Below are 26,573 nucleotides of genomic sequence, written 5' to 3'. Positions count from 1 at the left end.
AGTCAATATTTTCAGTGAGTTTAGTCATTTCTGCATTCCCTACTATTGGTGGGCATTGTATCCCACTTCCATATAAACTTTTTAGAATCTTTTCAGTTTTTTTCCCTTTATCCTTAGATTTAAGCAAATAATAGAATTTATCAGAAATCTCAAACTCTACAAGAAAATTTCCACAGGCAAAAGATGCTTCTCCTGGGTATTTTTTTTTTTTTTCATTTTGTGCTCTTATGTATGAGCTGGGCTTGCTAATGACAGGCATGTTATACTCACTCTGATGGTACTTAAAATGCATAACATGTATTGCAGAAAGCAGTCGTTGCTATAGCAACTTCCTAGTAGGTCACAGGCAATGTTGTGTATATATGATCTGGCTGTTAATGCACGCTAATATGCCTGATGAAGAAAAGAGAAAGAAAGAAGCTAGGAAAGAGATAGCTGGAACTCACATTGTGATGCAAATTAGTATAATTTAAAAGGTGATAGCAAATTGATGGATTGTTGTATTTTAGCTTAATTTTTTATATTTAAAGAATTGAGCTTTTACACTCACTTCCCAAAAATCCCTAATGGACAGATTAAATGTATTATACATGTCTCTGGAAAAGATAGATAATATGCATTATACACATATAATATTATTTATGTCTTTGTTCTTGTTCTTTGTTAATTTCCTTTAATGTCATTTTTCCTTAATTTGCTCAGTTTGTGCATTGAATTGAAGCTGTTTAAGTCTATTCCTCTAAGAATGCACTCCTAAGTGAGTGGAAACTGCATATGTATGGAGTGACAGATTTTTTTTAACCACTTTTCAAAGTCCTTTTGGCATGTGCTGTCCAGAGGAGAGATGTCTGGGGATGAATATACCTTTTCATGTGCCATGCTGTTTTGTATTTTCTATTACTTTCATTAGATTCAGTGTGTGTAGTGGTGAAGGATAAGTTACACTAGTAACAGGCCAGCATAGAGGATAGACTTCAGATCCTGGATCTTTTTCATCAGACAAGGGATCTTTAAATGGCTCTGTGACCCATCTCAGTTCCACTTTGCACCTGAACACTTCATTTCGGACCTTACCATTGCCTATCACTGGATGGAACATAGTTGATGGTAGATTTAGGCCCACTAATTGGAGTTTCTGAATGCACACACACTGTGGTGGAGTTTTTTCCATCCTACCTTAACCTATTCCTCTGGGGGTTAGAAGTACTCTGTAAGTACTTTGATGCAGTGCATGGAAAATATCATAAACATATTACTGCATATTTGTACTGACTGTACCCCAGTGACTGCAGGACTGTACACAACGGGCCTTAATATATAGGGCACCTAGAGCTCTACAAGTATAGCACCTTTTTGTTTTATATCCTAGATTGTAGATACTGTAGCTTCGGCATTTGCTGTTTCTTCAAATAACTTTAGATTGTAGTTTTAAATGAATGCATATTATGAATTGTATTTCTTTCTCTAGTGCACTAGATCAATGAGTACAATGTAAAAGTTGTGGTTAAATAATTTCCTCAGTGGCTTTTCTGTAGTACATATGTAACATCTGAAAACAGCAGATATAAATTATTTACAGTCCTGGGCTCAATGGGAGGGGATGCTTAGCAATGGGAAGCTGGGTTCCAGGGAGACTGCCAAAATGTTCAAAAGTTACACATAGCTTTAGATGTAAAATCCTAAATTTCTTAGATTCTGCTTTCCCTATTTGTAAAGATTTGAATAATTATGTATCATTATCTTGGGAGCAGCATGATTTATGGAGCGATCCTCATATTCAAAAGCGAAATTACATTAAGGTCACATAAGATAATAGCAAAATCATTTTGAAGGACTTGAAAATTCCCAACTCCATTTGTATGAGTTTGCATCTAAGTGATTGTTGCCTAATTTGGTGGACTCTGTTGCAACATAGACTGGGTGAGGGGAAGATTGTCAGGATAACTTAAACAGTTCAGTTCTCATTTAAGGTTATCACTCAATAGCCACCAGCCTTTTGCATGTATATCAAACTAAACCTTGAAAACAAGAAAGATGCTAAATGTCAACATAAGAAAGAATAGTACTAAAAATAATAATTAAAATGGGAGTTAACTTAGAAATAAGGTTATTTTGAATTGGTTGTGGCAGTGATTCTTGACAGAGGACCTGAGATCGCCTCCATATGATACCTCTTTTTTTCTTTTCTTTTTTAATTCAGCTTTTAGATTATTAGGAACTGTCACAAGAAAGATTGGTGACAGTGGGGGGGGGGTGTGTGTTGAAGAGAGAGAGAATGAGAGAGAGATTTATATGGGCTTTCTTCTTTTCAATCCTGTTAGTGTCACTTTTGATCTCTCACCATATTATTAAGAAGGGAAGAATAGGTAAAGTCATTTGATCAACTTGGTGTCCAGTTTTTGTACAAAATTGAACAGAGCTATTGCTATATGATATATGCAAGTCTGATTGTAAAATACTATTATTTATCTTCAGTTCCTTTCAGCATTATTTGAAGAAAAGTTGTATTTTAAACTTAGAATGACATCCAATGCCATGGTGACAGAAAGCAGCTCTTGAAGCTGATTTCCTTTTTTGCTACTTTCTCCCATTGGCCCCTAGATCTTCCAAAATACAACACAGAAGTTGCAGTGGAGAGGACCTTGTGAATAGGAGGAGCTGGGGACTGAGGGTTCTCCAAAAATCAGGCAGAGGGAACTTAGGCCAGCAGCAGAATGTCTACTCACAAAAATGCTTTGTTTGGTTTTCAGTAGCTTGCCTTACTACCATGCCACAGCCCACAGTATTCATGAGAGGTACCCAAACCTGTATAGCATTTTGCGGGGAGAACCCTGGGGGAAAGGAGGAATAGGGAAGTTAGGAACTTCCTTCTGTCCATATGATATAAGTTATGTTTCCGTAGGTAAAATATATTGAGTCAAAAGATAATTGTTAGGCAAATTATTAGTAATGATTATCACTCTGTTAGCTTGTTACAGCCAAAAGAACAAAAAGTATTGTGACACTTTAACAACTAAATATTTATTTAAACTGGCATAGGGGTTTTTAAGGTGCTGTCTACTTCATGTGATGCAGTATTCTTGAAAGATAATGACAGAATAACTAGCCTGTTGATCTTTAAAGTGCCATTGTTTGTGGCTATTACTGCAAAAGTGTTCCTGAATATATTAGGTCCAAAGAAATTGTTAAGAAATATTTCAGATCAGTTTTTATATTCTGTTCATAAGCAATCTGAAGTACATTTGAGAGTCTAAAGCCTTTAGTGCGTACTGTATTGATCTTATATAGAGGCTAAAGATTCACAGCTCTGGACATTCAGTTCATGTAGATGATGTTATTTCTATGCATGTTTCAGGCATATATCTATGTTACTGGCCAGTTTTAAACTGTAGGGAGAAACAAGCCTGTGAGACAAACTGCTTGCTCCATGTGAGTGAGGGAACTATAGGGGTAATGTAGTCTCTTGGATTTTATATAGTATTTGATAAAGTATGGTATAGGAACTTACTAACATGAAAAGAAAAATGAACATTGTTGCAAGGCAGAGAAGGAAATGGCAACATTTAAGTTAAAGGGTAATAAATGCAAGTGGGACTTGTAACAAAAAACTGCTGTATGGAATGCTCCCTGTTTAGGATTGAATTCATTCCATTCCATCCTTCTTTACCCTGGTTTCCCACCATTTTAGGCTGTCTACCAGCAGTCACTGTTCTGCTTAGTCCTCATTGTGCTGTTTTCACACTTACATCCCAAGTGGTTTTTAAAATGTTTTTTGTACTTCTGCTAAGATTGAGCTACCTCCCTGCAATCAATACCTATATGTCATATCAGAAGATTATATTCACCCTGAAACACATTATAGACTAGACCTATTTAATCATTAATTACCTTAGCATTACAAGTTTTAGTAGCAGATAAATGTACGTTCTTTTCAAAAGGTAAGATATTTCTAGTGAGGATATGGAAGATGTGGTGTCTTTGCACAAAGAACTGTGCATGTGGAGTGTTATGCCCTCTCCTGTTCATCCATAAATGGAATTTTAAATGGAATAAAGTTGGCTATGGGCAGGCAAAAGCTTTGTTAATTGACCATTCATACAAAGTCAAATAACAGCCATATATTACAAATTAATTTATTATCTCTTCTGAAAGAACAGAATTAGGCAGATTGCAAACAAACAAACCTTACCTAGAAAGCTCCAGAGTATAGTCAAAATATCTGTATGATATTTCATGTCAGATCACTTGTATAGAAGTGTAGTTTACTTCATGGAATATTTTACCACTCACTTGACTGCACTATTTTATTGTAGCATTGGTATGGTGAAGTATTATAACCAAAGTGGAACAATCGTGATCTTTTCCTGCTTATTCTTTAGTGATACTTGTTCTTTTCATTTTTCCCCTCTGTAGGTATTCCTGCAGTTTTGTTCTTGTTTAGCTTATTCATTTTTCTTTTATTTTAAATTTTGTTTCAGACAACTGATTTGCCTCTGGTATTTAATAGCATTTTATTATGATGGCATTGTCTTTACTATTTTTCTAGGGTATCTGTATCCTTAGTCTTGTTACATAATTGTCTGATTATCATTGCTGTTTGTTTGTCTCAGAAGTATCTAAAGCCTGCTATGGATAAAATAGAAATTTTCTCTCCCTCACCTCTTTCTGCTTTCTTTTTCTATTTGTGTCACACTTCTGTTAACAGTGAGTGTGTTGTAACTAGGGCTCCCTTGTAAAGCCTAGAAGTCTTTGACTCCAGACATTTCCCATTACCCCCCAGCATATCAGCTGCCACTACCTACTGATTTATAGAGAATAATAGAATTCTCCTTTTTATGTATTTAGCATGTGGGATGAGGTACAGTAGAACAGTACTGTAGTAGCAGCTGATATCATAGAAATAGTAGAACAGTAGAGTTAGAAGGGCCCTGTAAGGCCAATGAGTTAGACTCCCTGCTCAATGCAAGACTCCAAGTTAAAGCATCACTGAGAGATGCTCCAGTGTTGGGAGAGCCCACACCCTTCATAGGTAATCGGTTACATTGCCTTACTGCTCTAACAGTCAGATTTTTTTTTACTGATGTCCAGCTGGCATCTGAATTCCTGTAACTTAAGCCCATTATACCGTGTCCTTCACTTTGGGATGATTTAGAAGAGATCCCTGCCCTCCTCTGTGACAGCCTTTAAAGTATTTGAAAAGTGCTATCATACGTAGCTCTCCTAAGTCTTCTGTTCTTCAGGCTAAACATGCCCAGTTCTTTCAATCTCTCTTCACAGGGCTTTGTTTCCAGTCCCCTGACCATCTTTTTTTTTTTGCTCTCCTCTGATCTTTTTCCTGTTTGTCTGCATCTTTTTTCAAGTATGGTGGCCAGAACTGGATACAGTACTCAAGAAGGGGCCTAACTTGTGCCAGATAGAGGGAAACCAGTACTTCTCATGATTTACTTCTATTAATACAGCCTAGTATAGCATTTGCACTTTTTGTAGCTAAATCTCATTGCTGACTCATATTCAACTTGTGATCTACAGCAATTCCCAGATTGTAGCTTGCTTCTTCTTGCTTGTAGTATTGTTGAACCAAGAATTCCGCATCTTGTTACTGTGCATTTGTTTTCCTTTTCTAGGTGTAGAACTTGGCATTTGTCTCTACTGAATTTCATTCTGTTGCTTTCAGCCCTGTCCTCCATCCTATCAAGATCATTTTGAATTTTGTTTATGTCTTCCAGGGTATTATCTATCCCACCTAGTTATGTGTCATCAGCAAATTTGATAAGCATTTCTTGCACCTCTTAATCCATGTCATGAATAAAAATGTTGAAGAGCACAGGTCCCCAGGTTGAGCCCTGGAGTAGTCCACTCAGTACTTCTCCCCAGTCTGAAAAGATGACATTGAGAAGCACTCTGAGTCCAATTCTGTGGTCAATTATGGTTCCACCTGATAGCTGTTCCATCTAGCCAACTTTTAGCTAATTTCCTGATCAGAATGTCATTTGGCACTTTGTCAAAAGCTTTGCTCAAATCAAGATATATTATGTCTACAATGACAGTCTTTAAATCCATACAGACCAGAACATATCTCAAAGTATAAATATTTATTTAACAGTTAAACCTCAGAACCAACAACTGATGGATGATGATGGATAATTCTAGGTACCTTATAATTACATCTCTGTTTTCAGTAGCTTCTCTCCCTTTCATTCACAGTGTGTCTCTGATTCTACCCATTGACTAACTTAACTGATTCTACACCCTATTTCCTCTATCCTAACTCCGTTCTCTCCTTTCTTGATTTCTAAGTCCCCTGTGCGCCTTCTAACTTACCTTCTTCCATCTGCTACTACCTCTACCCAAGATTCTATTTTGTTTTCAGATACAGTCGTTACCTCTTCTCACTCATCTGTTATAGTGGGGTGGAGCTGTGGAAGTTGTGTTTATCAATTCAAGTGATCAATTCTTGCATTCTGTGAGGATCGTCTAAAGTTTGGTTGTTGTCTTATGAAAAGTTGGAGCCCGTTATCACTTCTCTGAGATTCTCCTCCTCCTCCTCCTCCTTGTGGACCTTCCCATATTCATTTGATTGCCTGTGCTGTCTTCTTGTGAGGCCTTAGCTACCTTGTCAGAATGCTCCCTTCCCAAGCCCCTGTTTCTGCTACCCCCTTTCTTTGCTTCCCTTTTGATATTGAAGCAGCTCAACTAGTGAATAGATACACCATCCATACCTCAAAACCTTACAGAAGACTAGCTTATGAGTGCTGGACTGGAGATTATGAACTTACTTCTTTAATTATCAACATATTCATTTGTTCTTATAAGTGATTTTAAAGAAAGGTTTAAAAAGGTCCTTAATATTCTTCATTGTTTCTAATTTTAGCTTTTTTGTGAAGCCCTTGAGACCTGAGCTTCTGAGGATTTAGATAGAAAACTACTTCTGGTGGTTTTTGTTTGTTTTGAACAGAACTGCATTTGATATCAAAATGTACAGAATATTTATGAGTCAAGATAATCTAAATTGTATCCTTGAATTACTCTTTAAGATCTTTTAGCTGAATGTCTTTATCGATATGAATAAATTTGTGCTTTGTACATATAGGGTGGTATCTAATACTGGCACTTTGGTTCTCTTGCAGCATTGGAACCTACCACTTGTACAGCAGGAATTAATACTGCTACAGTAATCCTGTAAATGAATGGAAACGTTTACGTTTGTAACAGGACAAGTTGGTAGAGATATTTTCTGCACGCTTCACTGCAGAATCTGTTGTGGTGCTGGGTCCTGCTAGTGTCCGGGTGGTGTTGGATATTGCCCATAATGTACATACATTCCCTCTAAAACATTATATGGAGATACCATTCCTGTGACTGAAGCCTTTGTATATCTTCCGTATAAAACATATATGTTATGTTTGTGGCCTTGAAGTATTGAGTATGAAGAAAGGGACATTTACAAATACTGTGAAGTCTAGGTTATGCTAGTGAAATAAACTGCAATATCTATTATTCAAGAGTGGTTGTGGTTGGGATTCTATGCAATACTTCCAGATGATTTTGTACATGTAAAATAGCAAAAGCACAGATCTATACAATTTTAGACAGAAAATATTCCTTTAACTCCCAGTATGTCCCTTCCTGGCTGGAGGTTGCTGAGAGAGATAGCACCTTTTCTGTCTAAACGTGCATGAGATTGAGCCCTAAAGATCCTATAGACCAAACCTGAAAAACAGAAGTGACCTTGATTGAATAATTCACCCTCCCCAACTTTTTATAGTTTTTTATTGCATTGGGTTTACTGTTTAATTTTAAAATTGTGATTTTAATTAGCCTCTGTTTTGTTTTATAGGCTGGACCTGGACTTTGCTTTGAAAATAGTTACGGCGACTTTGGCTGATAAAGACACCACTAAAGGATATTCATTTGATTCTATTAACAGTTCATAGTGGGCTACAAAATGATTACTTCAGAGTTACCAGTATTACAGTGAGTAGTTTTCCAAACAAATAAATACATAAATATATTCACAGTTCATGTGATCAGTGAAGCAAATTAAGGGTCAGGGCAAGAACAGAATTTGTTGCAGAATGGTTGTCCCTCTCAACTGCAGACTTGACGTTTGTATGTGACTTAAATTTAAATGTGAAAAGGTGACTTCATAAAGGGTGTAGAATTACCTTTAACTGGACCAGTCTTTTTTTTGTTTGTTTGTTTGTTTTAAATCGTCAGTGAACTTAACTTTTAGGACCTAAGATGTTACTGTTATGAAAGTATTGGCTGCATGATACTCTTTGAAATGAAAGTACAGTTGGTACACCACATTCTCAGGGTGTAAAGGCACAGGACCCCTGTGAAAGTGTAAAAACTACAAATATCTCTAGGCGTCCCTCCCCCCAATTTTAACTCTTAATACTGTTGACTGAATATGTACTGGATGCTACTCTCTCCCTCCCCTCTCTATCTCTTTGTGTGTCATTACACCCACTGGTGTAGCTGCAGCAACAGCTTCACAAAGTTCCTCTCTCTTTTCATGATCTATCATATAAACTGGCATGTAAGACAGCCCCCAATTTTTGCTTTGCTATTTTGGGTTTCAAGGGTCATCTTATATGCCAGTATAAATATATATGGTAATAATGTACGGAGCAACCAACCAGGAGGTATGTTTTAGAGAACACCCTTATATATTAGGTTATTTTCTAGTCTATGTGCCTTGTCTGTGATTTTCTGCAGTAGGCCACAAAACTCCAAAAAACCCCACCCCATTTAATTATTGATGGCAGACTCATAAATAATCAAATCCATGAAAGTTAAATCCATGAAAGCTGAGCTTCAACTGTATAGTCTGAATGCAATTGTATGGTCAGGGTATGAATTCCATGGTCAGGGTATGAATCCTACAATCAGGAAGTTTTACTGAGCCAAAATCTAGTTCAAATTATATGTAATTTTCTGAATGCAAACTGAAACTGGATTAAAATCAGATTGCAGAGACAAAGTTCCTACTAAAAATGCATTGATCTCAGTCAGCAAATCTTGATTTAAGAATGCTGTCCTCTGTAGCCATATAATGAAGGGAAGTAGCTTTAAAAATCTTAGAGAAATATGGGTTCTGTTCTATCTTGAGACAGACTCTTTTTATTTGATCAAATTAATGGAAACTAGATATCTTGCAGGAGTTATATTGGTCTGAATTTTCATAAATATATAAAATGTTTTGGCAAAACATGGTTAGTATGAAACTAGCAGCTGAATCAAATCTGGCTGTAACTGTAATAGAATTGAAACAGATAATCATAGCAGTAACTGGAATTGAATTACATTATTTTTGAGAGTACCTCAAAGATGAGAACGTCTTTATTTTGTGTAACAAACTTGCAGTGTTTATGTTCTCTAATTTGTGGCATGTCACACGTGATGGTCAAATTTCTATGTGTTGGAAACCAGGATATCACAGAGGGAATGTGGAGTATGAAAAGTCAGGAATGTTGGTAGCGTTATTGGTTATATCAGATGTAAACACTGATTTGGTCTTTGGGGGCTCTTAAATATGGATAGTACTAATGGGAAGACAGCATGTAATACTCCTGGTCTAGATCAGGAAAAAAAATGCCTGTTTAAATTTTGACCTGTTTGAAGAAGTGTTATTAGAATCAATTAGAGAGAACGATGCCGAGACCTGCATAGACCTTGCATGGCAATCATATGCCTCAGGGTGCCTTTCATATTGCCTAATCTCATTGAACTCATCCTGCCACACCTCCCATATTTATTTGATTGGGACAGGGGAGCTCTTGGACCAGCTTCCCAGGGAGCTTCCTATTCTGAGGACAGTTGAGGTGAATAACAGCTAGATATCCCTAACTATAATTGCTAGCTCACTGACAGGACAAGAAGCTCCAGCATTGGCTATTAGGACAAACGGTTCTATCCTGTGGCTCTTATTTTAATTGCATTTTTCAAGCAGGTAAGAATCAGTGATCTCGCTCTGGCTTACAGGAACTTTCACTGTTTTGTACCCTTCACCATATCCCTCAAAAGTAAGAGAAGACTCTGCTTATCTCCCAAGCTGTGTTTTACAGAGGACTCAGAACTAGGGAATTGATGACAACTGCAAATAATAAGTGGGTAGTAAGCCACATCGATATTTGTGAACCATTGGTTGCAAATGAGGAAGTGGAGGATTCCATCTGTTAACTTTCATTAACACCTAGAAAACAGCTTAGTCTGTCAAATGTTTATTGAATAGCAAGTGTGAGTTGTGAATAGTATTGTCAGCGCCCTTGTCATAGAAGGCTGCTTTGCTTTTGGAAACTGCTTGGCAGGTAAAGAGTAATAGTGCAGCTTTCTCTATAGTATTCTCAGCTGCATAAGGCTTAACTTGTCACATATCTCTTACACAGTTTCTAGCAGTACAAGAACCTGTTAGAAAAAAGTGGCAATCCTAAAAACACCTGGATTCACAAATGCTAGTGGGTAGGCAGTATTGTGCCTACAGGCATTAATGCATCCCAACAGCTTTATTTATTTATTTAAACAATTCCTATGCTGTCCCATTCGCAAAAAGCAATCAAACATTTTTTGATGTTCACTAGGTGCTCTACCTCTCGCACTTTAAAAAAAAAAAAACCACATTTGGTTATTGGCAGCTAGGATTGCTGTGAAATGAGTTTCTGATGGTAGTGAACACTGTACATTCAAGTGGGTTTAGTATGTTGGAACTCAAACACTACCTCTGCCTTGCACTCAGTATTTTGTGTAGGTTGCTTGTTGTTGCCATGCCTGCAATGGCAGACATTTTGTGGTGGTGTCCAGAACAGTTTCTTAGATTGTGCTCAGTGTGATGGGGTGTATCATTCGCCATGATTCGTTGGCTGTTTTGGCAAACTGTCTTCTGAACTGTAAAATGGAGAAGAGTACCTTCAGAATACCGGTCAATGCCTGAACAGTTTTTGCCTTGCTTGTGCTTTTCTGTGTGACTTCGGTGCTCTTTGTGGTTGGACTCAAAGGCTTTTTGTGATGTTGTTGCAATTTGAATACCATTAGGACTGTCTTATGATGGTCTAATATGATGTTAGCAAGAAGAATGTGTAAGCACATGACAAAACAAAAGAGAACAAAGAGAACAAAAAGCTTTGTCTTTAGGCTCTACTCCTTGAGCCCACCATCAGACTCTGCCTAGATTCCCCAAATTTCCAGAGTTAGCAACAATATTGCCCTTCTCTGCTCTTTATTTTGAACAGATTAATTAATTAAGCCTGATTTAACCGTGATGCCCCCATCTCTCATGCTATCATGTGCTAACAGAAATTTCTCAGAGTACTACCCACTGGAGGGCATTTCTGTTGTTATCTCCAACCTGAAATCAGAGATAACAGTTGAATTTCAGGCAGTGGGGATTTGAAAACCAAAATAGCAATAAAAGATATTTAATAAAAATTAAATTGAGCAACTAGTGTAAAGGTCAACACTAAAAGGCAATACAGTCTTGGATGTGTGCACACATGTGGGGGAAGGGAACTCCCCTGCTGGTGCCAAACAGTGGTACAATTTAATGCCAGGTGAACTTAACTGAAATAATCATTCTAAGGGCAGCCCACCTCAACCAAAAGGGCTAATTTCTTGGTAACCTCTGATGGCAGGCTAATGGAAAAGTGTCCTGGATAATCTCTGATAGCCGTGCAAAGGCAAGGTTTGGGTTGAATAATTTTCAGCAGCTACAATTCAGAGAGCCTGAGACTAGATTCTTAGAGTAGATTCTAGTGAGCACATGACTGCAAATGCTTCCAATTCATATGCTTCATTGTTCCTCCACACTTGATAGTGCCTTAGCTCCTTTAATGGCCACATTAACCTGTTCTGGGAAGTGCTATACTCACTATGTTGAACTGTTTCTGTTGAATCCCACTCTGAGATCCAGAAATTATAGGGCATGCTAAAATATTTGTATAAACAAATGTAGCCAATTTTTGTGCAGAGTTGTTGTGGAACTCTTTTTGTAATGAGGGCTGATTACCATGCCTAAGCTGTGATCTGAGATGATTATTTGGGCTGAAGTCATAATGACTGGAGTGACATGCTTGGCATTCACTAAGAGGAATGTCTAGCCTTCTTGTTGCCTTCACTGGTGTATAGTGAGGTTAATGACCCAAAAAGTTGTTTTCATGCACAGTGAATATTAAACTTGCATCCACCAAGTATGGGAGACATTAATACTGGTTAGTTTGTAAACAGCTTTCCACATGAGAATAGTGGAGAGAATGTACTAGACTTCTGCAGAACCCACACTTGGAAATCTGAATTATCCTTTGCTCACCTGTGTGGTTTGTCTTGCCCTTGTATTTCCAGATCGAGCACTGAAGTTAAGGTTATTCTTTGCAGTTTTTGCAACCCATACATGGGCAGAACAGTATTTGGAGCATCCTAGAGCTATATGGAGGGCTTTTCTTTTTGACAGGAGTCCTATCCCTCCTTCTGCACACACACTCCAGGCATGGCTCCCACTTAGGTCCTTTTCTTAGCCACAGTGATAAGGAAGGAGCATTGTGGAATGTTCTCCACCTTACTGCCAAGACTTGATTTACATCCGTCTGTCCTTCCTTCCTTTTCCTCTGCCTGCTGAGGTGCCAAGCAGAGTTCTTTCTTCCAGTTATCCTATTTTCTTTGAGTTCACTCCTTTTTTCTTTTTTCTTCAAGAACATATGGCTACCAACACACATCCTTTTAAAAGTGTTCCTTGTACAGCAGGAAGACAGCATCTGACATGCACTTGGAGTGCCTTCTTTATTTCCGAGAGATCCATAAAGAAGATTCTTGCTCCTAATAAATCACCTTTACTAAACAGGTGAGGAAGAATAGACTAGCACACCTCTGTTACTGCCTTTTGGAGCAAGCCTTACAAATGGCAGACTTGGCTGCACATAGTTGGTCTTTATCTACTGCCTCAGCAACTGTTTGCAAGAGATTGCCTCCCTCATCATCTGAACTTAGGGTGGATGTAGGCACTCAACTTGCCCTTGGAAACATCCACAATTCCATGCCAACACCTTCAGGTTTCTCCTTGGACCAAAGGCTAGAGACTGGCCCTTCAGTACCCTAAGCTGATACCAACCAACCAATAAATAATTAAATTAATGCTGTTTAAAATGTCCTGCAACTATGAGGGCTTTGAGACTGAAAGAAAAATTGCATCATCGAATTGAATCAGACACTGAAATGGAATTCTTACCAGCTCTGACACCATCAGTCTATAGCACAACTGCTTCCTCATCAACCCTCCTGCTGCAAAAGTATAGAGTCCCAGATGGATGTACCTCATAGGATGATCTCAAGTACCTGGGCTCCACTTCCAGGGATAAGTGTCATAAATACTTCATACCACCAATCCTTTGTAATACTGATACCAACAAGCCTCCCTGGTGTCATCAGCCTGCTCGGGAACTTTCTTAAGATACTGATAAGGTATGTCAAGAAAGAATTACTCTCATTACCAGTATTACTATTCCCCTCTGCATTACTCTTTTGTTGTTGTTAGGTGCTGTCAAGTTATGTCCAACCATATAAATGAATGACCTCCCTGACAGACCTGCTCCTATCGTGTAAACTCAAGGTTGTGGTTTTCCTTTATAAAATCAACTCACCTTGTAGCTGAGCTTTCTTTTCTTCTTATGATTTTGACTTTCCCTAGCATTGTTGTCTTCTCAAGTGAGTCTTGCCTTATCATGATGTGCTTGAAATACACTAAATTTAGTTTTGTCATTTTATTTCCAGTGAAAATTCTGGCTTGATTTGATGTAGGATCTACTTGTTTGTTCATCTTTCAATTGGTCCAGGATATTCACAAAGCTCTCCTCCAACACCATATTTTTAATGTAATTTTCTTCCTGTTAGCTTTCTTCACTTTCCAGCTTTTACACTTTTAGATAGGGATCAGGAATACAGTAATGCGTATTTTATTATGTTGTGAGCCGCCCCGAGGCTACGGCAAGGGGTGGCATAGAAATGTTTTAATTAATTAATTAATTAATAAAGTGTGTGATCTTGATGTTGGTCTCCGGTGAAACATCCTTACACTGGATAATTTTGTCTAGTTTTCTGATTCCTCATTACTGCCCTTCCAAGTCTTCTGCTTTCTTGGCTGAAATTTCTATTTGATGATTGAGCCAAGGTATGCAAAATCTTTCACAATTTCAGTTTCTTCATTGTTGACATTAAAGTGCTGTAATTCTTTTGTAGTCATGATTTGGGTTTTCTTAATGTTTAGCTACACTTCTGCTTTTGCATTTTCCTCTTTCACTTTTATCAGTAGTTTTTTCAATTTATTGCTGCTTTCTGCCAGTATTATGATATTGTCTGCATATCTTAAATTTATTGCTGTATCTCCCACCAGTGTTTGCTCTTACATTTGATGCTACTCCAGCTTTCCTTATGATATCTTCAGCATATAGATTAGGAGATAAAATAAACCCTTGTCTGACACCTTTGCCTTTAGGAAAACAGAGCTGAATACAGCTTTCCTTATGATACATTCTCCACATAAGTTGAACAGACCAGAAGATAAATATACCTTTGGCCAATGGCTTTGCCCATAACAAACCATTCTGTGCCTCCATATTCTGTCCTATGAATAGCTTCTTGTCCATGATACAGATCATGCTTCAGGACAGTCAAGTAGTGAGGCACTTCCATTTCTTTTAGAACTACCCATAGTTTCTCATGATCCATGCAGTCAAGACTTTATTGTAGTCTATAAAGCACATACTGATCATCTTCTGAAATTCTTTGGTAGGCTCCAGTAGCCAAGATAATTTATGATAGGGTTTTGAGTGCCTCTTCTTTTTCAGAATATCAGGCATTACTCCCCTTATAAAGGAAAAATTCTTTGTTGCAATACTTTGAGTGTTACTTTGCTTGCATGGGAAAATACTGTGATGGTCCTATGGTTGATGCACTCCTTCCCATCTCCTTCCTTGGGAGAATTGAACTTTATATTTAATAGTTCCATTTTTGGCCACAGTTTTCTTTACTGTATTCATTAGCATTCATTCTTGTTAGACTTTGGATCAGTTTTGTCTCTGTAGCATGGAATAGTTTTATTGGTACCTTTTCTATTCTGGATGTTCATTCCTTCCAAGTCCTTTTACTGTAGCTTTCTCTTCCCTTCAGTTTCTGATATTGTATGTTCTTCTTATAGGATTCTTCTTCAGAGTTGTATTCATCTTTTTATCTCTTCTGTATACTTATGTATATTGTTCCAACCTTTTTATTTCATCCTGATGACTTTTCCCCTGTTGATTTTTCAACTTTCCTTATTTAGCTTTGAATTTTCCTTTGATTTCTTGGATCTTCTAGGAGAAATCTCTTGTTTTTCCTAATTTGTTGTTCTTATTTATCTCTCTGCAGCAGCCTGAATAATAGGGTTTTTTTTTTGAGGGGGGGCGGTCTCTATGTGGCAGTCCCTGAAAAGTAGAATTCAAGATTCTAACCCTAGTTCAGCCACTTTTTGCTTTTACTTCTCACCTTTCCTTAGCAACTCTGAGTGTTTCCTCTGTCATCCAACTAGGCCTTTTCTTTCTGCTTGCTAAAGGAGTTTTCATTTTACATTTTCCCTAATAATGTCTCCAGTTTTGGTCCACAGTTCTGGCTCACGGTCATTTGAGTTCCATAATGCAGAATCATTATCTGTGTGGACCTTCAATTCCTCAGGAATGATATTCAAGTAATTTCTTGGAGTTCATGGAACATACAATCTGTTGCCAATCTTGTTTCGGCCACGAGAATATATCTTCTCCATTTTCTACTTCCAGTTACATAAACATTTGATTTCCATGTGCTGATGTCCATTTATACAGTTGTCTGATTGGTTGTCTGAAGTATGTACTTAAACAGATTGTTGGTTTCATAGAATTCTATGAGGTTTGTCTGCTTCATTTTTCAGCCCTAGGCCAACTTGGTCCACAGTATTTGATTCTATTTTGCTTCCTACTTTTGTGTTCTGGATTCATCTCCTAGAATGTTATATATAATTTCTGTACCTGCCAAGAGCTAAAGCACTTGTATATGTGCTCCCACCATATATTTAAGTCAAATCCTTTTGTCCTTTTGTGTATATGTGCTTCCCACACATATTTAAGTCAGATCGTTTGCAGGGATTTAAATTTAAATCACTATTCAGGAAGACTAGATTTAAATCATGTGTGTTTGTTTTTACCTAAGTTGCTAATGTGCCTGCCTTACTCATAGGCAGAGGAACCTCATTAAAGGATTCCCAAACTGGGTCTCTGTTATGGCCTGTTGCCATTATATGTTTTCTCCTCCAGGGAAAGAGTAATATGATAAACCTCAGGCTACGCACAAAAAATGTTCACTTTCCTCCTCTGTCCTCACTCTTAGCTTCTTGTGCAGATCTATTCCACTCCCAGCAATCTTCTTCTAGTCATTAAACTTTTTGAAACTTAGCACCTAAGAGGTTGATTCCATGTGCATAGATTTGCAAAGATACAATGGGATTACGGACTTTTTCTCCATTCTGTACATTTATTTTATTACATTTTTGCTATGAAGACTAGGCACTTGATCTCTTCAGATACAATTTTTTACAGTTTTGAGAACTTTAAAAACAAGCATTTGTGATAACATCTACTAGATACAAAAAATGCCAAATAATCTTACAGAAAGTTCTGGAAGCATGACATTGTGAGTGGATTAATGGAATTGATTTAATGGAATTCATTCACCAAATAATTAAACATTGCATGAATATACAGCCTTATGCTGCATAATTAAAAACAAATAATCCTTATTTCATGATGAATAACCTTTGGATGATAATGTATCTTAAATAGAAAACTATCTTTAGATAGATTTTTCCTGAAAATGCAGGTTATTTTTAAGAAATCCATTTTGAAATTTTAAAAATCTGATTTAAATTTAAGATTCTGATTTTTATTTTTTAATCATTTTATTTTTATCAACCCAGATTCATGTCCTTCGACTATGAAGCTACCAATCACCCTGTTTACTGTTGACACCAATCTTATTTTCTCCACCCATCAAAAAAAAGTACCCTTTTTTTCAGAGGCTAATGCAGCAATCTAGTTTGCATCTCCACATTTGACTAGCACTTCTGGACAGCTATTTTCAGATGTCCCTAAGAAGAAACATATGGATTCAGCTGTCATTACACAGTCTCCATGGATCATTCACCTTTTGCAAACTTCTTATCCTTTGAACAAGTGAGCACCTGTCAACAAAACTCAAAGATTACTGTTCTTGCTCTTCCTAATCTTCCTCTGTTCCAGCATCAATATCCTCCTGAGATGATCCACTTGGGGAACAGAATTCACCCCCTCCCCAAGCAATATCATGCTTAAACTGAACAGATGCACAGATTCTGAGAATGGCCAAGTTCTTTGGTCTAGAAATTAAACTCACTGGGTTCTGTCACTTGGTATTTAACAAAGTTCAAGCAGACATGGCATCACCATTTTATGTTCTCATGCTACTGACTGCAGTCCTGGTAATTAAACAATCACAGATAGAACCCTCCCCTCTACCACCAACCCCTTGAAAAATCAAGACTTTACAAGAGAAAGCCTTTTCTTTCCCATTCAGACACCCTCTACTAAATTGCATTGTAGTAGAACCTTTACAATTCCAATCAAAACACGAGGAATAGACATGGAGGCATAGAAATTTCATGCCATAGACAATAAGATGTATTCCACCTTTGCCTTATTCTTATGGATTGACATTTGCCAAGCTTACATATCAACAGTTCCTCTAGGACAGGGTGGCTGCTTTCTACAATCATCTCCCAGAGGACACAAAAAACTTTGTCACAGTTTTTCATGTTGACGTACATAGAGTAGCAAGTCAACAAATTAATATTGCCGGCTTCCGGGGGAATGGCGACATAAAGAAGCTGCAGCGAATGTTGCTGCTCTCTGCCTTATCCTACTGAGACAATTAAAATTGTCTTTGAGGGGTGTTTACCACTCTAAATGACAGGTGGGCATGAAGACTATTGGTCTTCAACTCTGATTACAGCGCGATGGCAAGATAAAGCAAACTGGAACAAGTTATAAAGTCGACCCCCACACACACATTTACTCCTTTTATTTCTCTTTTTCTTCTATTTTTTTCTTCTATTACTATTTCTTTTTACATCATAACTTTTTTTGCCAAGGAGATAATATTCTAACTTGCTGGATTGTAGACTCTTAAGACATTTTTGTTTGCAAATTTTGTAAGAACTCTGAAACAGATAATGTTTTGTTGATTGATGGCAAAGCTGTTTAATGCCTCTACTTTAGAACTAAGAATTATGAACAGTGTAAACTGACCTTGGCAAGAGAATTTTAGCTGAAGGAATGTTTGTGCTCATTTTCTGGCATTTGAATTGAGGTGGAGGACATGGTACTTTCTGGACAGCTTAGATTTGAGACTGAGATTTTGGCTGTGATTCAGATTTCAAGGCATTTCTGTTTACTTACTTGGAAAGAACCTCGAAAGAGGTACTCTCTTAATGTCTTGTTTGAACTCTAATAAGACCTTGATTTTACAGTTGTAAACTGACTGATACCTTTATTCAAGAAACTTGGACATTATAGCTGACCTTGGATGAAGTTCAGCATAATGGAAGGCATGGCTGTCTCCCTTCTCTGTCACCATTTTCTGAGGGAGTTGCTGGTTCCTCGAGCAGGGTGATTTTTTTGTTTTGGTTGTTGTTTTTGATCTGATCTATATATGATTTGTTGCATGAAACAATTATATCTACCTGATGGGATGTGGGGAACCTGCAATTTTTCTGGTCCTGGTCCCCCCTTTTGGGTGGTGGGTAGTGAGAACAACAAGCATGACACAGCATGAGAAGATCATTAGCACCACCTGTTGGACTTGGGGACCCCCTGCTATAAAAGTCTCAACAGTGCCCTTTCTTAACAAATTAATCCAAACTAATATTTTAATAAATGGGATAATTCTAACATTGATAGAAGGCTATTTGGCTTTATCTATCTCTATCTCTTGTCATTTTCTTTCTCTTTTTCTCTCTCTCCTTCTCTTTGTTTTTTCCTTCCCTTCTTTCTTCCTTTCTTGTTCTCCTCCTCCCTTAATCCTTCTGCTCTAAGCTGTAGTGTTAAATTGTGAGTTTATTCACAGTTTGAAGAAATGCAAAAGGTTATTTTGTGGAGGAGAAGAGAGAAGAATTAATGCAACAAGGAAATCTGAATTGGATGCTAGAAAATAGATGATAAATTTAAAAAGAGATAATTGTTTAAGCTTCTTAAATTGAATATCAGAGACAAAATTATATTTTTAGAATATAGTGTCTGAGAGCCTTTCAAAAATATGTCAAGAGTTATTTGGGTATATGATAACCACAGCAAGAATCACAATTGCTTCTGGATGGGAATCTTTGGAGCCCCCAATGATTGAAGAATGGAGAAATGGATAGACAGAGTATGTTGTGATGCCAAAATTGACTATTTGTACAGACCAAAGTCTTTTTAAAAGATTGTTAGATTGAATTTAGCAAAGGAAAGGAAAGCAGTGGAGGATTTGAACTGAATGGAGGATTTTTGGTATAGGTTAATGATTTATTTTTTGGTTAAACTCTCATGGAGTGTTGAAGGATAGGAAGATAGATTTGGGGGGCTGATTGTATTGGTTGGATCTGTGTAGAATCCCCTTGGAAATTTTGTCTCTCTTAGCTTGCTTTGTTCACCATAGTTGTTTTGTTTCACATTCTTTTCTATTTATCATAAGAAAATAAAAATCAATTTAAAAATTAATACTTCCCACCCATGAGACAATAAGTGCACATGGAAGATTGTGGATATAAATATATGGCAGAAGCCATTTCTCTTAGCAGATGTACTTTGTTCCACACCTCTGGACTACATAAGGAGAAAAAATCAAGAGGGACCTCCCTTTCAGTAGAGACAGATTATTTAGCACACATCTCCAGGTTACATATTCAATCAAGTTTTTAAAAATGGGAACACCAGCTTGCAAAATGGGAATCACTTCCTAGTCTTCAACAATTCCAGCTAGTCACTCTACCATACTGACAGCAGCAGTGGCCGCCATGCTTATAGCCATATTTGACTCCAAGCAAGGCATCTAAAAATACCCTCTACTCATTCCACTTCAAATCTTTCCAGTCTAAGTACCACCAACCCACTTGTGGAAATAACACCAACTGGACAATTGTTGCCTTTGACTACCACCACAGAGTCCCATATCTTGATTCTACATTACAACAGGCTAAGACTCTTCCTATGTGTTTGGGACACATCATGTCAGACAAGCGGACAGTATTTGCTGCTGCCAACAACATCCTACTGAGTTCAACAAACTCCCACCTTCAGGGATTTTTCATTCTGCTAATCCTACACTATCCCTCAGAGAGGAGTTCACTGTTCTTCTAACCAAGGGCACAATAGAGTATTCTGTGTCTTCTCAGAAGCCACCTGTTTTTTCCCAAAGTATCTATGGGCCCACAAAAGAATGGAGTTCCCCCTCCCATGTTGGACCTTTGTAATATCAACAGTTCTGTCTGCCAAGAAAATTCATGAGAACTCTCTCAGCCATACTCTCCCTGCTTCATCAAGGAGACTGATTCAGTATGATAGACTTCTTGGATACTTATTTTCATCTATCAGCTCACCCTTGTTCATGCCCATTCCTCACATTTGCATTGGACTGTAACCCCGTCCAATTGAAAGATCTCTTGTTTGGCCCTGTTTCTGTACCAGTCATTTTTATTGAAGTATAGAGAGGTTAATTGCAGTGAGGGTGAGTTTGAGGATAGTATAGTTGTTCCCTACAAAATAATTGGCTTTTTATCACTGTATTTCACCATCTACACTCAACATCATGATTGGTCTTGCTCTTCTTCTAAAATCTCTCAGTCTCCAAGTCAGCATGGAAAAATCTTATAATCTTGGACCTAACAATTTTTCAGTACATTCCTAGACTCTGCTAGAGCCTGCCTCCCCCAGTACAGAACAATACTATCCAGTAGTTAGCAAATGACCTTTCCCATGCTCCATGAATTGCATTTGCAATCATAATCCAGTATCTCCTAGGGCTCTTTGCTTCAAACATGGCATTCACCACATTGGCCTGCCTCTGCAGGGGACTACTTTTGTTGTGAATCATATGACACTTTAATCCTCAGCAGGACCATGGGAATCTCTATCTTAAACTTATATGTGACTTTAGACCCTTCCTGAGGTAGGCCTTGTAGGCCTACTTACCCCAAATACTCTAAGGGATACCATTCCATGCTTCAGGACAGATGCTCACTGTCATAACTGTGAAGGGGAAGTACATTGGTTCTAGTCTGGGGAAGTACATTGGTTCCCCACAATCAGAGGACTTTGTTCATGCAGGGAATATATTCTCTGTGTCTACCACCTGGACTTCTTCCTAGCTGTGGCAAAAGCCCTCAAGGCTTTCAGACACCCAGGATTGAACATGCTGCACAAATTAAAATACCATTGTTGTGCAAACAAAGAGGGCACGTCACTTTCACTCCTCAACCTCATTCTCAGCCTCTGGTTAGCCAAAATGATATTCATGAAAAGGGGCTACCCTGCAATTGATCTTTTTGTCGCAGCACAAACCTCGAAGCGCTACCACTTAGGCAGCAGTGCAGGCCTTTCTCTTGGTTATGTCTTCTTCTCACTGTCATATGTAGTGTATGTCTTCCTTCAATCCACTGATAACAGAGATAGTAAACATAATCTGGGACAATGGAATGCACTGCATATATATCACCCCCTAGTGGTTCCTAAAGCCGTGACTTACAGCATTCTTTTTACTTTCCAGCCATATATTCACCCTCCATAGAGCCCAAGCCTCCTTTCAGCAAACAATGGGAAGATTCTGCCTCCAGATCTACCTTTGTCTCACAATGTAGAAAATATTCAGTGGTAGATATTCTCCACCCAGGTACAAGAAGTACTCATGGTCTCTTTTAAGCCTTCCACTTACCCCTCCTGTGTATCAGAGTTGGAAAAGTTTCAGAACTTTGGCTTACAACAAAGCAAGGCCCGACCTCCTATGGCATAGCAATCATTCTGGACTTCTTAACATTGCAAAAAACAAATGGCCTTGCCCTCTTCTTCATCACACTATACTTGGTAGCAGTAGTGGCTTACTATCATACCATCAATGGATTAACTGTGCTTTCCTTCCTATAGCTCTTTAAGGGCCATGGGTAACTTATATCTCTCCTGCTATCCAGCTACAGCCCTGATTCCCCCGTGGAATCTCCCTATTAGTAGCTCAACTAACTTCTAAGCACTTCAGAGTATCTAGGGTAGACCTCTGTCTTCTAATCATAAAGATTGTGCACCTAGTTACTCTTACCATTACTTCTGTACTCAAAGCGTCTGAACTCTGTGACCTATAATTCCTTAAGTTTCACAGTAACAAAGAGGTTTTCAGATCCAGTAGCTCATTCTTCTTTAAAGCTGTATCCCAATTTCAATTAAACCAGAACATAATGCGTCCAATTTTCCCTTCTTACTCAATCTCCCAGCTGGAGATTAGACTGCATTCACTGAACATATACACAGGGCATCATTTTAATTAGATCCTCCCACTTTTTCATTTGTCACTGTGGACCCAGAAAATGCCAGCCTGTCTCCCTGCAATGCCTAGCTTAATGGATCTTGTCCACTATTCATCTGGTTTATCAGACCTAGTCTTCTTACCACCTCCCCCTGTTGTGAATGCCATGCCTTGGATTACTAGTGAAATTGATATCTTGAAGTGGTTTCATATACAGCTGTTTGTGTACGTGCATTTGAGAGCAATTAATCAGAATCTTTGGTCTGGCAGGGGAAGGATACAGGATAGCTTTTTGTAGGGGACGACGACTCTCTGTTAAATTTCATTTGAATCTTGCTCCTTTTGTCTTGCATTGGGTATGTTCATATGTCATACCAGCCCATTTGTAATAAATCAGCTATGTGAACAACCCACAGTGAGCCCACTGTGATAAGATGATCAAGCTCACTGTGGTTACTGTCCATCTTCTTCCTTTTTCCCCACTTAGACCTCCTGAACCAATCATAAGGGACAGCAAACAAGACTGAGCTGTCTTCTTCCCCCAAACTGCAATTGTGAGCAGTTTTCAGCTTACCATAGCTTGACTGTAGATATTCAAAACCCCCATTTTGATACCTACTTTGAAAAGGGTTTCTACTGTATAATGGCTTTTTTATAAATAGGACGGAGACATCCATGTGTTCTAGTCCACCATCCAGTTCCCTGTCAAAGTCCCCTTTTAAAGGGACCCAGAATATTGATAGACAACTGTTAAAAGGCATTTTTCCCTAAAGGGTGTGCGGGGATGCACTTTTCCACCTTTTTGAGTAAAAAGGAGCTCAGGAAAAAGTGCAAGACGTCCACCAGAATGTGGAGTAGCTGGGAGGGTTTTTGACAGTTTGTCTTCTCACAATTTGGATCTACTCCTGGGCTGTGTCCCAGGGTGTTACCAGCTACTCCTTGGCAGAAGCACCCTTCTGGCATTACCCAACCAAGGCTTCAGATCATCCTATTTGCATACTTACAAAGGTTTCCAACTGCAGAAATGATGCTAAAATAAATGAAAGTATGTTTTAAAAGGTTCTGACACTAATATAGGTGCTGATAACATGATAACCCATGATGGGTTATTGTGTCATGCAAGCCCAGTCATTGCAATGTCATGTTATTGCCAGAAGCAGAATCACATTCTAAAATGGTTAGGATGCAACAGAATCCTCAATCTTTCTGCCCTCTACAAAGAAAGTTTTGCTACCTGTGCTAGCAGAGTTGTGGCACTGTTTGTGATGTTATACCAGTGTAATGCTAGATACACACATTACTGGGCATTATATGCTATATCTCTGCAGCCACAGAAAGTTGATTTTGGAATTGTGCTGTCAGTGAAAAACATTCTGGACCTAAGATTTTATGATATGTAGAAGTTATAAAATAAGTAAAATAGACACCCTAAATTTGTCCATTCTCTAAGCTATCACAATTTTTCTGATACTACACAGTATAGATTAACTTGATTTGCATAAGTAAGTTTTCCAATTCATAATTTTCCAGAAAACCCACAACATTAGGAAATGTGAGCTGTAAATACAAAAATGTTATTACAATCCTTTATGAAAGTCTTTTGACTCAGAATAATGGTACACTAGCTATATATATAAGTAGGTCAACATCTTCAGTAATGCCTTGGAAAAAGGAAAGGCGGTGGAATATTGGCATTCTGGGCCTTTTTGGCATGACAAAGCTAGTATAGAAACATAGAAACAGAGCAAGTCAGAAGGGGTTTCCCGAGCCATCTAGTCTGACCTCCGGTATGGTCAAATTGACATTGTTGTTTTGTGGTGCTAGGTTTTCTAGGGTTAAATAAAAGTGCTACTGCTGAAGGGCTTGCATACGTCCAGTGTAATTCAGTATTTTTCTTTGAACAGCAGACTACCTTGCTATATCAAAAAAATGCTGTGCAAACTGTTCAGTTTCAAAAGTTAATGAGCCTGCAGGACTCCTGTTAATTTAGCCCAGTAGCAAAATGTCTCTGCAAACATGAGACTAGTTATTTGGCTATTGGGTTCTGACCATATCTTTTAGTATGTCAAACAAAGATTCATAACAAGCAAGTTCCCAAATTCCTATGACATAATAGAAAGATTGGTAATCTTTGGTAATCTTTGTGTACAGTACAAACTCTTGTACCTTAATTCATATTCTGAGACCTTTAATGAAAACTGATTCTGGGTCTCAGGTTTTTTCTAGTTTGAAAATTATGTTAGCTCTTCAAGGCTAAAAGAGAGTTATGCTTGTAATTAGAATACAAGTGTATAATGATAGGGTTGTGATAACGCAGCCCCTAAGCTGAGCAGAAGTGGATTTCCCACTTGGAGAGCAGATGCAACTGCCACCTGTATCTGCCATTCACTTGCTTGGTTGTTCTCGACAAAAAAGTTTGCAAGCCTGTATGCTACAATATTCTTAGGACTATTTGTTCTCTCTGACTTCATAGCTGTTACCATCAGAATTGGTTTTGGCATTGTGGTTTTTCTATCCCTCTAGTTATAGTATTTAGAATACACCCTTGTAGAAATCATATCAAATGTTTTAGGGCCTGGTTATCCCTGTCTCCTTTACATGAGACTACCCAGACCATAAGATCATCTGCAAAGGTCCTCCTCTGAGAGTCCTCCTTGACAAAGGTGAGGAGGGCTAGTATGAGGAGGAGGGCCTTTTTTGCTATAGCGCCCTGATTATGGATCTTAGTCCCCAGAGAGGTGTGCCTGGTGCCAACGCATTATTCATTCCAGCACCAAGCCAAAACCTTTTTATTTACCCATTTTTTAAATTGTTAATTGGTATGAGGATGAGGAAGAAATAATGATGAACTGATGTGAAGGTGGTCTGTTGGGTTGTTTGAGTAAAACAAACATAAAATGGTTAATTAGAAATGATGGTTGGCCACCAGTGGTAGGATCTAGGTGGAGCTTGTATGGACCAGGAGGAGAAGATTGTACTATTTTTGCTTCGGACTTAGTTGTTGTAAAGGGTAAAAAATATTCATTGTTACACATTCAGGGTTTAAGCTAAGTAGGATCCTTTATGTGCAATGGAATTTAAATGCACTAGAACTAAATTGAGGTTCAATATATGAGGTAAAGTAGATGGGAAGGTGCAGGTAATATAGTAATGGGCAGTAAGAAATATTTAAAGTAGTGAGAGCCCATAGCATAAGTACAAGATGTAGTAAGTTTTATTATGGTAGTTTGTCTCTAGGGACTATATATAGAATTTAAGAGCTAATCCCAATAGTGTAGGAGATTGTAAATAAAGAGACTGTATATAAATTCTATAACAAAGTTCATAAATTAGGTAATTATGCAAGACAGGGAAGAAGTGAGTGGTCTATCTTTTCTCCTATGGAGGGAGTTACACTCTTTCTCCCCTCCCCCTTGTATCTAAGGGCAGAAAGGCCACAGGGGAATGGTAATTCAAAGGGGAAGAACATCTGTCTATGTATCGGGTTTGAGTGGAAGTTGTGGGTTTATTGTTTGATTTATGTTTTCTATGTTATACGTATTGTTAAATGTGGATCACAATACTCAGGACTGAAGCTACAGAGTTGGGAAAATCAAAATGCTTAAACAGATTAATATACTAACATGGAATGTGAAAGGCCTAGGGACAAATTTAAAAAGGCGTAAAATACAGAATGTATTGAATAAGAGTATGAATGATGTGGTGTTTTTACAGGGAACTCATCAGAAAAGGGATGGGTTAAATGAAATTAAAGGAAATTGGATTGATGTTTATGAAAAATGTTTTGGAACGTCTAAATCCAGAGACGTAGCTATTATAATATCTAAGAGATGTGAATTTAAAGTTGAGGTAGTTAAAGATCAAGAAGGAAGATACATTATAGTTCAGGGGCAAATGAAAGGAGAGAGTTGTACTTTAGGGAGTATCTGTGCTCCAAATTTTAACCAAGAACAATTTATGCAGAAGGTTTTAGCGATATTGGAGGAAATTAGGAAAGGATT

General features: G+C 38.0%; 1 protein-coding gene across 1 annotated transcript in view; it reads left to right on the top strand.

Annotated features, from left to right (window-relative positions):
• The window catches only part of STAG1 (stromal antigen 1), a 173,650-nt gene that overhangs the window by 40,783 nt on the left and 106,294 nt on the right, over window positions 1-26,573 (top strand). The window contains exon 2 of the mRNA XM_044434755.1: window positions 7,838-7,974. Within this exon, the coding sequence (XP_044290690.1) occupies window positions 7,946-7,974 (29 nt within the window). The 5' untranslated portion in view covers window positions 7,838-7,945. The remainder of the gene's footprint in view (window positions 1-7,837; window positions 7,975-26,573) is intronic.

This window comes from Varanus komodoensis, unplaced genomic scaffold (genome assembly GCF_004798865.1).
Source record: "Varanus komodoensis strain SLA01 unplaced genomic scaffold, ASM479886v1 scaffold1, whole genome shotgun sequence".
NCBI lineage: Eukaryota > Metazoa > Chordata > Lepidosauria > Squamata > Varanidae > Varanus > Varanus komodoensis.
Note: the sequence above shows the minus strand (reverse complement) of the source record. Positions and strands in the feature narration are given on the sequence as shown.